At 33.4% G+C, this 12,220-nt stretch overlaps 1 protein-coding gene across 1 annotated transcript in view; it reads right to left on the reverse strand.

Moving 5' to 3' along the window:
- Positions 1-12,220, reverse strand: part of CFAP54 (cilia and flagella associated protein 54) — a 120,566-nt gene that overhangs the window by 34,516 nt on the left and 73,830 nt on the right. The window contains exons 50-58 of the mRNA XM_052667723.1: positions 11,817-12,021; positions 11,465-11,559; positions 9,941-10,110; positions 5,467-5,569; positions 4,085-4,223; positions 3,082-3,239; positions 2,707-2,892; positions 1,682-1,808; positions 1,025-1,180 (exon numbers count right to left, since the gene is read on the reverse strand). Of these exons, the coding sequence (XP_052523683.1) occupies positions 1,025-1,180; positions 1,682-1,808; positions 2,707-2,892; positions 3,082-3,239; positions 4,085-4,223; positions 5,467-5,569; positions 9,941-10,110; positions 11,465-11,559; positions 11,817-12,021 (1,339 nt within the window). The remainder of the gene's footprint in view (positions 1-1,024; positions 1,181-1,681; positions 1,809-2,706; positions 2,893-3,081; positions 3,240-4,084; positions 4,224-5,466; positions 5,570-9,940; positions 10,111-11,464; positions 11,560-11,816; positions 12,022-12,220) is intronic.

The raw sequence follows: 12,220 nt of genomic DNA on the forward strand, positions 1-12,220 counted from the left end.
ATGCACAAATCCTGTATTAGAAGTTATTTCATAAAGTAGCTAAAATAATCAATCTTTGGAACCATAATGACACCTAATATGTAGCAACCTTAACCAGAAGATCGTTGTACATCGTGGGGTTAGAGATCCACATAACAGTCATTGTGTAGGCCTGTACATGGCCAGAAGGATGTCCCCTGGCCACAGGATGAATTTAGCCAGTCAGAACAAAGAGAGCCTGTTAGCATCACCTTTTTCTCACCAGTGATTATCCCACCTGCAGATCCTTGCCTTTTTGTAAAATTGTAGCAAAATTTAAGTGAAAGGTTCTTTTTGTTTGACAGTAGAAACAATGAATATAATTGTTTTCTTTCAAGAAAATCTTTTAACTGTTCCAGAAGACAAGAACTAGACAATCCTTTCACTGACAGGATGTTTATGGTGTACCACACCTTGACCAAAGGCCCACTCAATAACGAACAACTTGGGATTCTCAACAAGTGAATGGATGTAAGCTAATGTGCACTATCCTCATCTTTATAGCATTAACTCTTGCAAATGGCATTTTAAGTGTTACTTCATGGAGTTTGAATGCCTTTCTGGCTAGGATCCTAACAAACCAGCTCTTCATGGTGCAAAACATAATGCCACTGAAGTCCAAATGCATGCAGACATTGTGTAACTCGTTAGCTTTGTTAAGTCATTTAGAAATACTATATTAAGCTCTCATCTTCTTTACTTCAGACTGATGCAAATAAGCTAATTAGCTTTCTACAGTGTCTTAAACCTCATCAGCTATGCCCTTTGATCCCTGATAACACAGAGATGGGAAAAGTTCTACTGCAGTTTTGAAATTATTCATTGCATAATGCACCTTGTATTATGCTATCATGATATGAAACACAGAAAAGAAATCTGCAATTACAGGGATACGTATCCACACCTGTTCTATTTGGACAGGAAAACATCTTCCGTTTAGGAAAGCCCACAAGTATAAAATTATCATAGAAATGCTTTCATGACGAACAAACAGGATTTTATTTACCTATCTGAAAAAGAAGTTGAGCTTCCATATCTAATGCTTTTGTTGCAGATGCTCTGCAGAGCTTCAGTGCTGTTTCTAAATGTTTGAGAGCACGTAACCATTGCAGCGGATCTTCTCTTTCAGGTGTGCAAGCTACTCTTTCAGCTAATGTGTTTCCTAAGGAAAAACAAATAGACATCTCTTAGTAAATAATTTAATAAAAAAACAACTTATGCAAAACAAAGTTAATTTCCTAGAACAAATACTGTTACATATTTGCCATTACAATCCAATTCTCAAAAATCTGACTGATTAATGGACATAGATATGGAAGTATCATACTATTTCACTACTTCACAATGCTAATGAGGTTTACTTAGACAATTCAAAATAAGTTTAGGCTATACAAATCATATCTATCACAAATGATCTGTAAGGACTGGCAGTAAGCCACTTCCTATCACTGCTCCACCTGACAGTTGCAGGCAGAACCCACCCCTCTGTGAGCATTAACAAATTCTAAAATTCCTTATCTACTAACCAGATCCAAAGGCTTCTCTGAAATAATTGGTTCCTTATCTTTACTTCTGACATATCAGCTTATCTGCTGACGTATAAAATATGAATGAAAATGAATGAAAAAAAATATATATATTAATGAATTGTATTTTTTCTTACCAATTCTCATTTTGACTTGGGCTAGAAGGTTTATATAGGGCAAGTAGATATTTTTTGCAGGTAGGACAAGGCAGGTCATTGTACTGTCTTCTATCTGCTGTTCAATATATTCTCCGCAAAAAAAAATCTATGAAAAGAGTGTGTTTTGTAAAACTGAGTTACAGATAGCAAATTAAATCCTTTGAAGAAGTAGGTTAGGTACTTGTAAAACCCTAGAACTCAAGAGTTTCTTATAAAAGAGCACTAGAAGATGGTCTGATACTCTCGAACTCCTTTACTTCAATTTGTGATGGTCTTCTTTGCAGAGAAGTTTGGTATCAAACGGAGAATTTCAACGAACTCGTAATCAGATTTATGAACACCATTTTGGTTTCTAAGAGCAAATTCACTCAAAACAAGTTGTCTTTAAGAAGCAGAACTCCCAAGTAACCTTATTATTAGAAAGAAGCTGTTATGTCTCTGGAAAGAAATCTGACATTCAACAAAAGCCAGAGGCCAGAAAGGAAAAATAATGTATCTATGGATCAGTCAAACTTTTCATTGATAAAAATAAAGCAATGGGGAATGCATTATAAATTATTAAGTCTGCAAGGATTTTCTAAGTCAGATGAGTCTAAGTTAAGGAATAAAGCTAAATTCTTAAACTTCAGTGCTCAGAAGTAAGGAATTTTATGAGATGTACATTTTCCCTGAGGTGCTCAGCATAATGTATCCCTTAGATTCAAGTGGGAAAACTGAGCCTTCAGCACCTCTGAAAAATGAAACTCCCTTTTTTAGTTTTCACATATGAATATACATTTGCAAGTATTCAGAGCTTTTTAAACCACAAGAATATCAGATTACTTAGGATCATGAATATACAAGATGAGTATACAAAATAAGCTTGGCAAGGTGAATTAGTTCTTTACAGTACATAATCTTGGGAAAATTCCCAATTAATGGGAATAGTCCTTTAAATAAATTATTAGAAGAGTTACCAGAATCATTGTAAGAATTTGCAAATGCTTTAAAAATTGTATACTCACTTCTTTCACAGTGATTTCATGTGCCAAATTTAGTAAATTTAATGGTTCCACTGCAGAAGAAGAATTTTCCATATTCTCTATTGTTTGCAGTGCTAGCACATCTGTCATCAGAAGCATACTTTTCACAAGAGTCAAAGAAGCTGGAGGAGAAATAAATTTATCCTCTTGGAGTAAACTGATGATATTCTGTTTGGACATAGATAACAAAAACCAATGTAGTTACTACTTTTGGTGTCTCTTTATGAGAACAAATCACACAAAGTGGAAAAAAAAATTTACTGCAGAGTCACTATTTCACGCTTATTTAATGCTGGCATCAGCTGTTCTGACTCTACCAAAAAAAAAAAGTCAACAGTTTCTCCTTTGTGCTCAAACCTGCAAAAGAAGTTCAATATCAGCTGTGGGACATCCTTCTTGCAGGTCAAGAATTGCTGCTTGCACCATCATTTCAGCCTGAGTCTCAATATCACCAAAGGCTTCTGCCTCTAATATTACTTCTTTCATAATACTTTTGCGTTCAGCCACATAATTTTCTAAAATAAGGAAATACATGATTAGTAAAATATAACAGAAAAGACCATGTTATCTTCTTCCATTTTAACAAGTTGATTCTTCTCTAAAAATTTACAGGAAATCTGAAAATACAGATTTCACATTTTCCACTTCATAAATTTTGTGCCAAATTTGCTCTCAGAAAAGAAGAGAAAAATTACAGTGTTTAAATCATACATTCTTTAAATTCATCCAAATGCATTTCTAATATGTAAGTCACCAGCGTTAATAATTAGATTTTGCAGAGTAGATGTCATATTCAAAAATCTGATCTTAGTTAGCATTCTAAAATAGTATCACAGAAGAGATTAATATAAAAGTTTGTCTGCAGACCTGGACTGTGATTTTGATACTAGAGTGAGCTTCAGAGTTTATACTGTTTATAGAACTAAGTAAGAAAAACTTTTTCTTTCATCATCAAACAAATCTTTAAATGTACTTCATAGGATCTCATTTAAAACATTAAAAAAGGATCTAGAACATGATATGTTCATTTATAGGCAAAATAAAAAGTGGAAAAAAAAGCTTTTGTATTTTTATGACGTGGCTTGTATTTTTAAAATAGATGTAACTATTTAATTTCACTTGTAATTACATTTGAAACTTTTTACTACGTGATTATCAAAAGATAATAAACACCAATGTAATGTTTTGTGTTTTCAATGCTCTGAGGAGAGATTATATTCAGAAATACAGTACAGTATCCTTGCTGCTCTGGGTGAATTTATTACAAATAATTGCACAGGACTGTTAGTATTTTTATTTATGAAAAATAATTGAGTCTTCCCATTATATTCCAAAAGTCTAGATCAAAAAAGGATGATACCTTCCTTATCACCAACACTGGGTAGCTGTGTTGCTAGTGCAGTCACTAACATTTTACGACACCTTAGCCACAGATGTATATTCAGATGATCTTCTGCTATAGAACTGTGAGGCTGTTGAGCATCTTCAACACAAGAATCCTAATATTTCCAAAAGCAAGAGAAATGCTGATTATGGAATCGATTGCTTTACTACAAACAAAGCAACAGGACAATGCCAGTTTAAAATAAATCAAGTTAATGCAAATATATCAAACATAGATTCATAATCGTAACTAAAATTTTATTTGAAGAATAGATACTGTTAGTTGCTTGTTTTTTATATATACAGGAAGAGATTTAAATTAAATTCTGTGAAAAAATTGAAGCATTAACTAATTAAACCAGTTTTTATGGGAGCGTGCATAAATATATATTACGTGTAAGTGAAAAAAACTGAAGCACCACATGATGAGCAGCTCATGGAGAATAATTCCAAGACTCTGGACTTTGCTGATATCAAGAAGAAACCATTGCACTGAACTCTAAGGTACAGAATGGCCTACTGTAACTGTTTAGTGAGGCAATATTGAGTTCTGGCACATAAAGATTAAAAACAAATTTCTAGTCTTTGATTTCTAGTTTGAAGCATTTCTAGTGATTAGAAACAAACACCAATTTAATGTAGTATTGGAAACACCTAGTAGAATTCTCAGCTCAGCTCCCTGTGCCATCTTCACATACTATAAACAGTCTTTTTATTACTAAAGCTTTGCAGTCCACAGCTAAGATTTGCTTCAGATTTGCTCCAGAAAGCAATAAAATGGCACTTGCTCTGTTCATAGAATTCTATTTGCCTTATTGTGCAAATGTAAATGTGTGGTGTATGATGAATAGATTTTGCACACTGGTTTCCCAAAGCACAGGTCAGAATCCTTCCATGCTAGCCAACAGAATTTCACTGATACGTTGCTAAATTTGGAATATAGCAATGATGAGAAGTATTCTGTTTGCCTCTTAAATTAGAGAATATTCTGGAAGGTTTTCAATTAAAAAAAAATCCATAAACTATTTCAATTGAATTGTACACCTGCTACCTATTTTTCCATTTTGTATCTTGTTTTTTATAAAATAAAAGGAGATTTTCAATGCTGGCACATGAAACTATTCATATAAAGAATGTAATTCCTAGCCACATACAACAGAAATGGTGATTATAGAGATATGTTGAATATAGTACAGGTAATCAAGCAATTGAAGCACATCATATATCATTTTCTCCCCAAAATAACAGCAATCATGTGATATAGGTGGCTACTGTGCTCCAACATTCTGAAAATCTCCCAACACTTAATACAAGATTTCATATAACAAAAAACAGTATAAATACTAAATCCACTCATACCAAACTCCCCCTTTTATCCTTTTTTTCTTGAAAAGTTGTTGCTGTCATCCTAAAAATATCTGCGTCTTGGAGAAGTCGAATTGCAGAGAAAGCCAAAGCAACACTATGAGACAGAAGAATATTATTAAAATCCACTCATTATACTTATCGTTATGTTTTCATTATAATAGATATTTCACTTCTGACTCAATCAGAGCTATTTATAAGCAGTTATCAATTTTCGCTTCATTTGAACATAAAACTTGCATTAAAAGCATATTCTGAATTTGTATGAAAGTGAGAAAAGAGTAGGAAGAGAAATTGCGTTGCCAAGAACAGATATAACCTGATAGCAATGGGTAAGTTAAGAAATACAATCTTCTGTTGGAGCAATTAAAATGCAACTCCAATCTAAATTTCAGTTCTCCGTGTCTGTCTCCAGGGATAGGCTTTCAGAAATTAATGGATGTAAAAATAATAAAAATTATAAACCGGGAGAGTTTTCCAGACTACATGATTTTCCTTTTGTTACATCCCCACAACTAAATAATCACAGGATTTCAGTAAACACCATCTATCAAAACTTGGACAAGGTGCCATTCTGGGATAACCTCACCAGAAAGCAATCGTGTGATATTGACTCTGAGTTCCCACTGCCCCATCACAAATCCTTTTCTGGAGCTCTCCAAACAGCATCTTGAACGATACAGGCATGACTAGGACTACTGCAGCAATTAGGTGAACCTCACATGACTCCAAAAAGTTATGACTTGGGATGTCAATATATTGCCAGTTTTCTTAAAATACTTACTGCCATGCTTTTATCCATTTTCACAGGCTTTTTTTTAAGTGTTCAGATACACTTTTCAACTTTTATGACATCTATGAAAATGTAATGCTATAACAGTAGACTTGGTGAATAAAATTATTTTCAGGATATAAAGACATTTGCAAAACCAACATAATGAGAAGGTCTTTTGCACAGGGCTTTTTCCCAAAAAAAAAGCTGCTCCAAATATTCTGAGACTGAAAAAAAACAGCAGTGTCTAACAGTATTAACTTTCCATCTGTAATTGTACATTTTCTCCTGAATCTGTATCTCCTCTTTTCTTGTTTTGCAATGCTACTTATTCTTCACCCAGTGAAACACCTTCTCCTAATAATGCAAAAGTACTTGGGGGTATCTCTAGGTCACCTCAAAGATTTCTCAGTTAACTGATAAAGATGTATAACCAAAATTCAAATCTATGCTAAAGTCTCTTTACATAATTTTACATACAGAGACTCTATACAGAGACTGGCTGCTATAAAGCAAAAGAAAAAAATAATTTATGAATGCCTTCAGGTCTTCTTACTTACACTACCAGGTTAGTATAAAGAGCTTATAATGCAAGAAGGATTCGGATTGTCTGAACGTATTGCTTTTGAGAAGCATTAGATTAATTGCTATAAAGGCAAAGTTCTTGATTCATGAATGAAGAGTTCACTACTCTGAAATTACTCACATTGTTCTGCCAACATGTATGTGACCACAGGATATATAAGCTCCAGAGGGTATTCAGAAGCCCTCCTGCCATTTCTAATTGTATCCTGCTTGTTGTTTTTGTGATGCAGGATCAGATGGATTACACCAAATCACCACAAATAGGCCCAAAAGTAGTGAGAACCACAACTGTTACAATCTTGTCTTTCAGCTTTCAGAATTCAGTCCTTATGAATCTCCTTCATCATCCTTTTACGTCAGTTTTATTCAATGAAGTGAAACTAGAATAAATCAGTGTTGAATTTGATGACAAAAGCAAAATGAATACTATGGATATTGCAATGAAATATCCCAGATGCTTCTCTTTCTTTAAGAGTTTCCTCCTGAAACCAGACATCAAAGTTAAAATTATGGCAAAAACTGACATTATTCAAAATGTTTTTTGAGGTGCTATGGCTAACTTTTCTCATATAAGATGGAGAAGGTGCAGCACTCAAGAGTACATACAAGATTTTAAGAAATATTAACCTGCCTTCCCAGGCCCCATGGCCCTCAGTTAATTGTGTTGTCAACACTCAGCAATTCCGAAAATGAAGTGATTTCTTTAATGCTTACATACAAATTTAATGTTAAAATGTAGCCACAAGACCAAGACTTCATTTACACACTCTTTTAAGCAGTAGTTTACTCACATAAACAGACAAGTACATATTTAGATAATTAGAAACCTCACAAACCTGGGGGAGATACTGTATAGGTATTCTCACTGAGGCCAAATATTCTTATACATACAGTTATACTGAGGGATTAATTTTTTTGCAAGGCAGTGGCTATAATGTAGAAGTTTCCCATGATGAAATTTTTGTGACCCTCTTCTGCTGCCAACAAGAGTGATGTGTCTATATATTTCCCCCGACAAAATACACATCCTGTCATCAGCCAACTCAGAAAGTGGCAAGATGATCAAAATAGGAAAGTACAGCTGACTGTATCAATTTCACCACTAAATCATTTCACCAAAGGAAAAAAAAAAGATGAATTTCTGTAATATCATGCAAAGTTTGATTTCTAGGCTGGCAGGCAGGAAACATTTAGCTGTCCAAAGGAATGTTTCATTTCTATCTGAGGCAGATAGATCAGCAGTTTCCATGGAAGGCATTGCAATGAAGTTGTAAAATAGTGTAAAAAAAATAACAACAACAAAAAAACCTCTTGCTTTGTCTGTAGGTTGTTGGGTTCTTCATCTCTGCTATCTGACCACTGTCAATATATAAGGCCCATTAAACAGCCTTCAAAAATTTGCGAGCCCTAAAAAAAATTGTCCATAAAATGCTTCACATTTATTGGAATCACTGATGCTGTGAAAAAGTGTCTTCAATCTTAGGCAAGTTACAAGCCAGGAGGGAAACTACAATGCAGTATATAACTACATGTCAAAAAGAAGGGAGCCAATTTAGCAGGGTTAGTATGCTAGAGCCAGTGTTCTATTAACACAAATTTTTAACAAGCCTAGTATCAAGATAAGCCAGGATTATTCACAAAATATTGCATAAAGCTGTGCACTGGTCCTTAGTTGCTAATATGAAAACTTTATAAAATCCACATTCAAAAACATGATGAGACCACTGTCCAGTGATTTGTTGTTTTCTCTTTGACAAATGGCAAACTAATATAATTCAAAGAGCACTCAAATAGGTTAATATTTCATGGTGAGGAATGTAGAAATGCCTACAATAGCCTACAAGCTCTTACTTCTCATCTTCACTAATGACCTTCCTAGCTTTGATATAAATTATTGTCGTCCTAATTTGTGAACTTTAAGGAGACCTCCAGGTTTTAAAATAATGTAACAGAAATTCAGGTGATAGATCGGGCAGCAGAACTATTTTACTGCTTTTGTTTTAGTACTCCATACAGCGCTCTAAAGCTCCTGTCCTCATTAATGTTTTTTATTGCTATAACATAACAGCTAAAAAGGAACTGTGCTATTTAAAAGCTATCTGATTCGAAGCTATGTTTATTTGTCTAAGATAGCTCGGTAAAGGAAAGTAGTTTGCCTTTGACGTAGCAGAAAACTTTTTTTTAATTGGGCATAAAGGGAAAAAAAACCCTTTGAGATTGATTGGCCACCTGAAAAATCTGCAGCTTCAGCAAGACTGTTGCAGGAATCCTCACGATGAGAGTATTCTAACAATAAAAGGAAACATTAATTTGCTTTTTGGCTGTTGCTCACTGTAATGTAGGATTTTATGTAATAATTTTGGTGTTGTTTAGTCAGACTATACCTAACGAAAGTGACAAACAGGGATTACTTTCTATCTAAACTCAGTGCAGCCTGACAAGTAAGAATGCTATGCCTCCATAAGCTGTTTGTATCCTCAAAGAGTTTTTACTTTAATAAAAAATGCCCAGAAGGAGCACGTCACTACTAAAAATGATGTATTTTTAAAGTATTATCCTTTTATACAAATTAAAATTAAAATTACAACTATACTAAGCAGAAGAATCCTCCTAGATGAAAGATCAAAACAATGGTCAGATTCAACATCTGTAAGTTAATATATTTATGTATGTTCTGTACATTCAAAGAACAGCAAAAGAACTGTAATTTCTTGAAGTTCTCCAAAATAATTGAAAACCTCAGAACACTTTAAAATCATAAAAAATGCAAGACCTAACAAATCCAGACTCTAAAGAAAGAGAAAACTGTAACTTTTTCTTTGATTTTGTACAAAACTGTATCACAAAAACACCTCACAGAGAAATCACAGGCTTATATCTGATGACCTTTAAAAAAGTAAGATAAAGCAAAAATGAAAAATAAAATACCAGTATAAATTATATTTGTGTGTGCAATAATGGGCTTCCTATGGTTAGCTACTAAAATTTAGAAAATTACTGTAACTTTGTAGACAGAAAGGTTTTAAAGATGAAGTTGCTAGATTTTTATTTATTCAGTTAGTTTACATAAGAAAGGCTGTATAACACACAGTTGTTCATAAGGGTATTTACCTGAAAGCTGCTCGGTGCCACTGCTGAGAAATAGCTGCAAGCTGAAGTTTGGCTTCAATAAGAACCTCTAAATCTTCTGCAGAACACAGGGATATCTTCCCATCATACTTGTCCTGTATGTTCTGCACAAGATGGTTAAGACTTTCTTCAGCTTCTGTTAACAAAATTCCCTAGAGAAGAGCACAGCATTGTATAACTTCAAAAAATAATCCAAAACAGTTCTTAAAAAGTATTCTATTCCATTATAGCCTACCACCACTACACCCTGGAACAAACCAACATTAAGACAACGTCCTTTTTCTATAAGTAGCTAGGGTTTGTAATTTTGATTTTGCAGATTTATAGGTTCTAATTGCTGAAAATAGCAACATCTTAACTGTGCCTGTACTGTTTCAATTTATGATCAACTGCATTATATACCATAAGAGAATATTTTATAGCTTAACAGCAGTACTCAATAATTTTAATTTCTCTCATTATCTCATAGCTATACTTAATAATTTTATAGTGTACTTTTTACTTGCTTAGTAATTTTAAACAATAAAATGCAATATTAAAATACAATATGAAAGACATTGCAAGACATATTACAGTCTTTTCTATCTGTACTCTGATCTTTGAGCACAGTACGTATCCTGAAATTTCAGCTGTAAGTTGCAGTCTTTCTAACAAACAGAGTTGAAAGAAGCTGGGAAAGCCAAGTCTAAAACAAAGTAAGCTTTTATTTAAAAACTCAATCATGGAACTTTCAGAAGAATTCTTTGGCTCTTTTTAGCTGATTTCTCTGATAAATTGGGAGCTTTACTGTAAGAGAAAGGATCAAATAATTAAAGAAAAATCAAGAGCCTAAGAAATATTTTATACCTCTTAAATAAGCCTGATTCAAATTAATTTAACATTTCTATTGTAGTTACCTTCAAGATGCTATGTTCACATAATTTTAAAGCTATACTAAAACTTTTAAGTTTCTAATTCACAGCACGTAGCAACTGCCATTTAAAACCAATCCCCATTTCACCAGATGTATTTCACATACTACCCTGTTTGTAAGAATGGCTAAAAGCAGATACTTCTGAAGTGGAAAACCACTCTGGAAGAGGAATATGTCAGATTTTGACTTTTCATGACGTGGATCTGCCAAGCATGAAAGTTACAATTTATCAACAAACAAACCACCTAAAAAAATAACCGACACAATTTTTCTCTAAATAAATTATTGGAGAGAGCAAGGTGAAAAATTTGAGACATTTCATATATGATAGAGAATTCATTTTCATTTATTTGTAGAGCATACTGCTCCATCAAAGTCTCTGACATGTTCTACAACTGCCACCTCTGAAAGGAGATAGTTTGTTCCTGAAAATCCATTCAGTCTCTACTCTTGTTGCTGAAAACTGCCATAGTGAGATCTGATTGTGAAAATACGGGCATCTGTGTCATAAATTCAGATGCACTGAAAACATTAGTAATGTTTTAGAAACAATCTGATGTTTATTAAGCCATTTTCCTAGAAAAAAAAATTACCTTCAGCATGGTCATATTTAATTCAGCTTTACAGTTAATGAGCTGCATCACTGTGTTTCTTTGTTCCCGTCGTCTTGAATTCTTCACAGCATCAACTGTCAAATGCATTTCAAATGAAATGTCATATAACAGAAGCAGAATCAAAGCTATATTTAGATATATTAGCTAATATTACTTGAAAGATCTTAATGTTGTTTATTATTTCCATAAAGACTGATATGATCAGCAACAATTCACATGAATATTGTTTAAAATGTGACAGTTTAATGCATGTGCAATTGTTAAAAGTAAAAAAACAGTGTTTCATAATTTGCAGAATAAATCCACTTTTTCACCACCCTTAAATTATTACCTTTTTCATTTGTTGGTGCAACTCCATCAATCTTGTTATCAACAGAATATATGCATTTTTCTACTTTTTCAGGTATATTATTTATTGTGTCAGAAAGGCAAATGATGAAATGCATTTTGGCTAAGATTAATTTATTCATAATTTGTTGGTCGCACAGTGGCACTACTGTTAAAGACAGACTCCAATTAAATATGTCCTCCAGTACCTAAAAAAAAAAAAAATCAATAATTGTGATTATTTGAAATGACATGTTTTACATTTTCATTTTTCAAGGGATATTTTACTTCTAATAATAACAATGTGTATCAACAATTAATATAAGCAGCATTAGCAATGTGATCTTGGTCTTAGTCATAGTTGATGTTTTTCTTCCCATGCTTAATTCTCTCCCTAGCAGCTACTGC

Source organism: Tympanuchus pallidicinctus, unplaced genomic scaffold (genome assembly GCF_026119805.1).
Source record: "Tympanuchus pallidicinctus isolate F22 unplaced genomic scaffold, pur_lepc_1.0 scaffold8, whole genome shotgun sequence".
NCBI classification, from domain to species: Eukaryota; Metazoa; Chordata; class Aves; order Galliformes; family Phasianidae; genus Tympanuchus; species Tympanuchus pallidicinctus.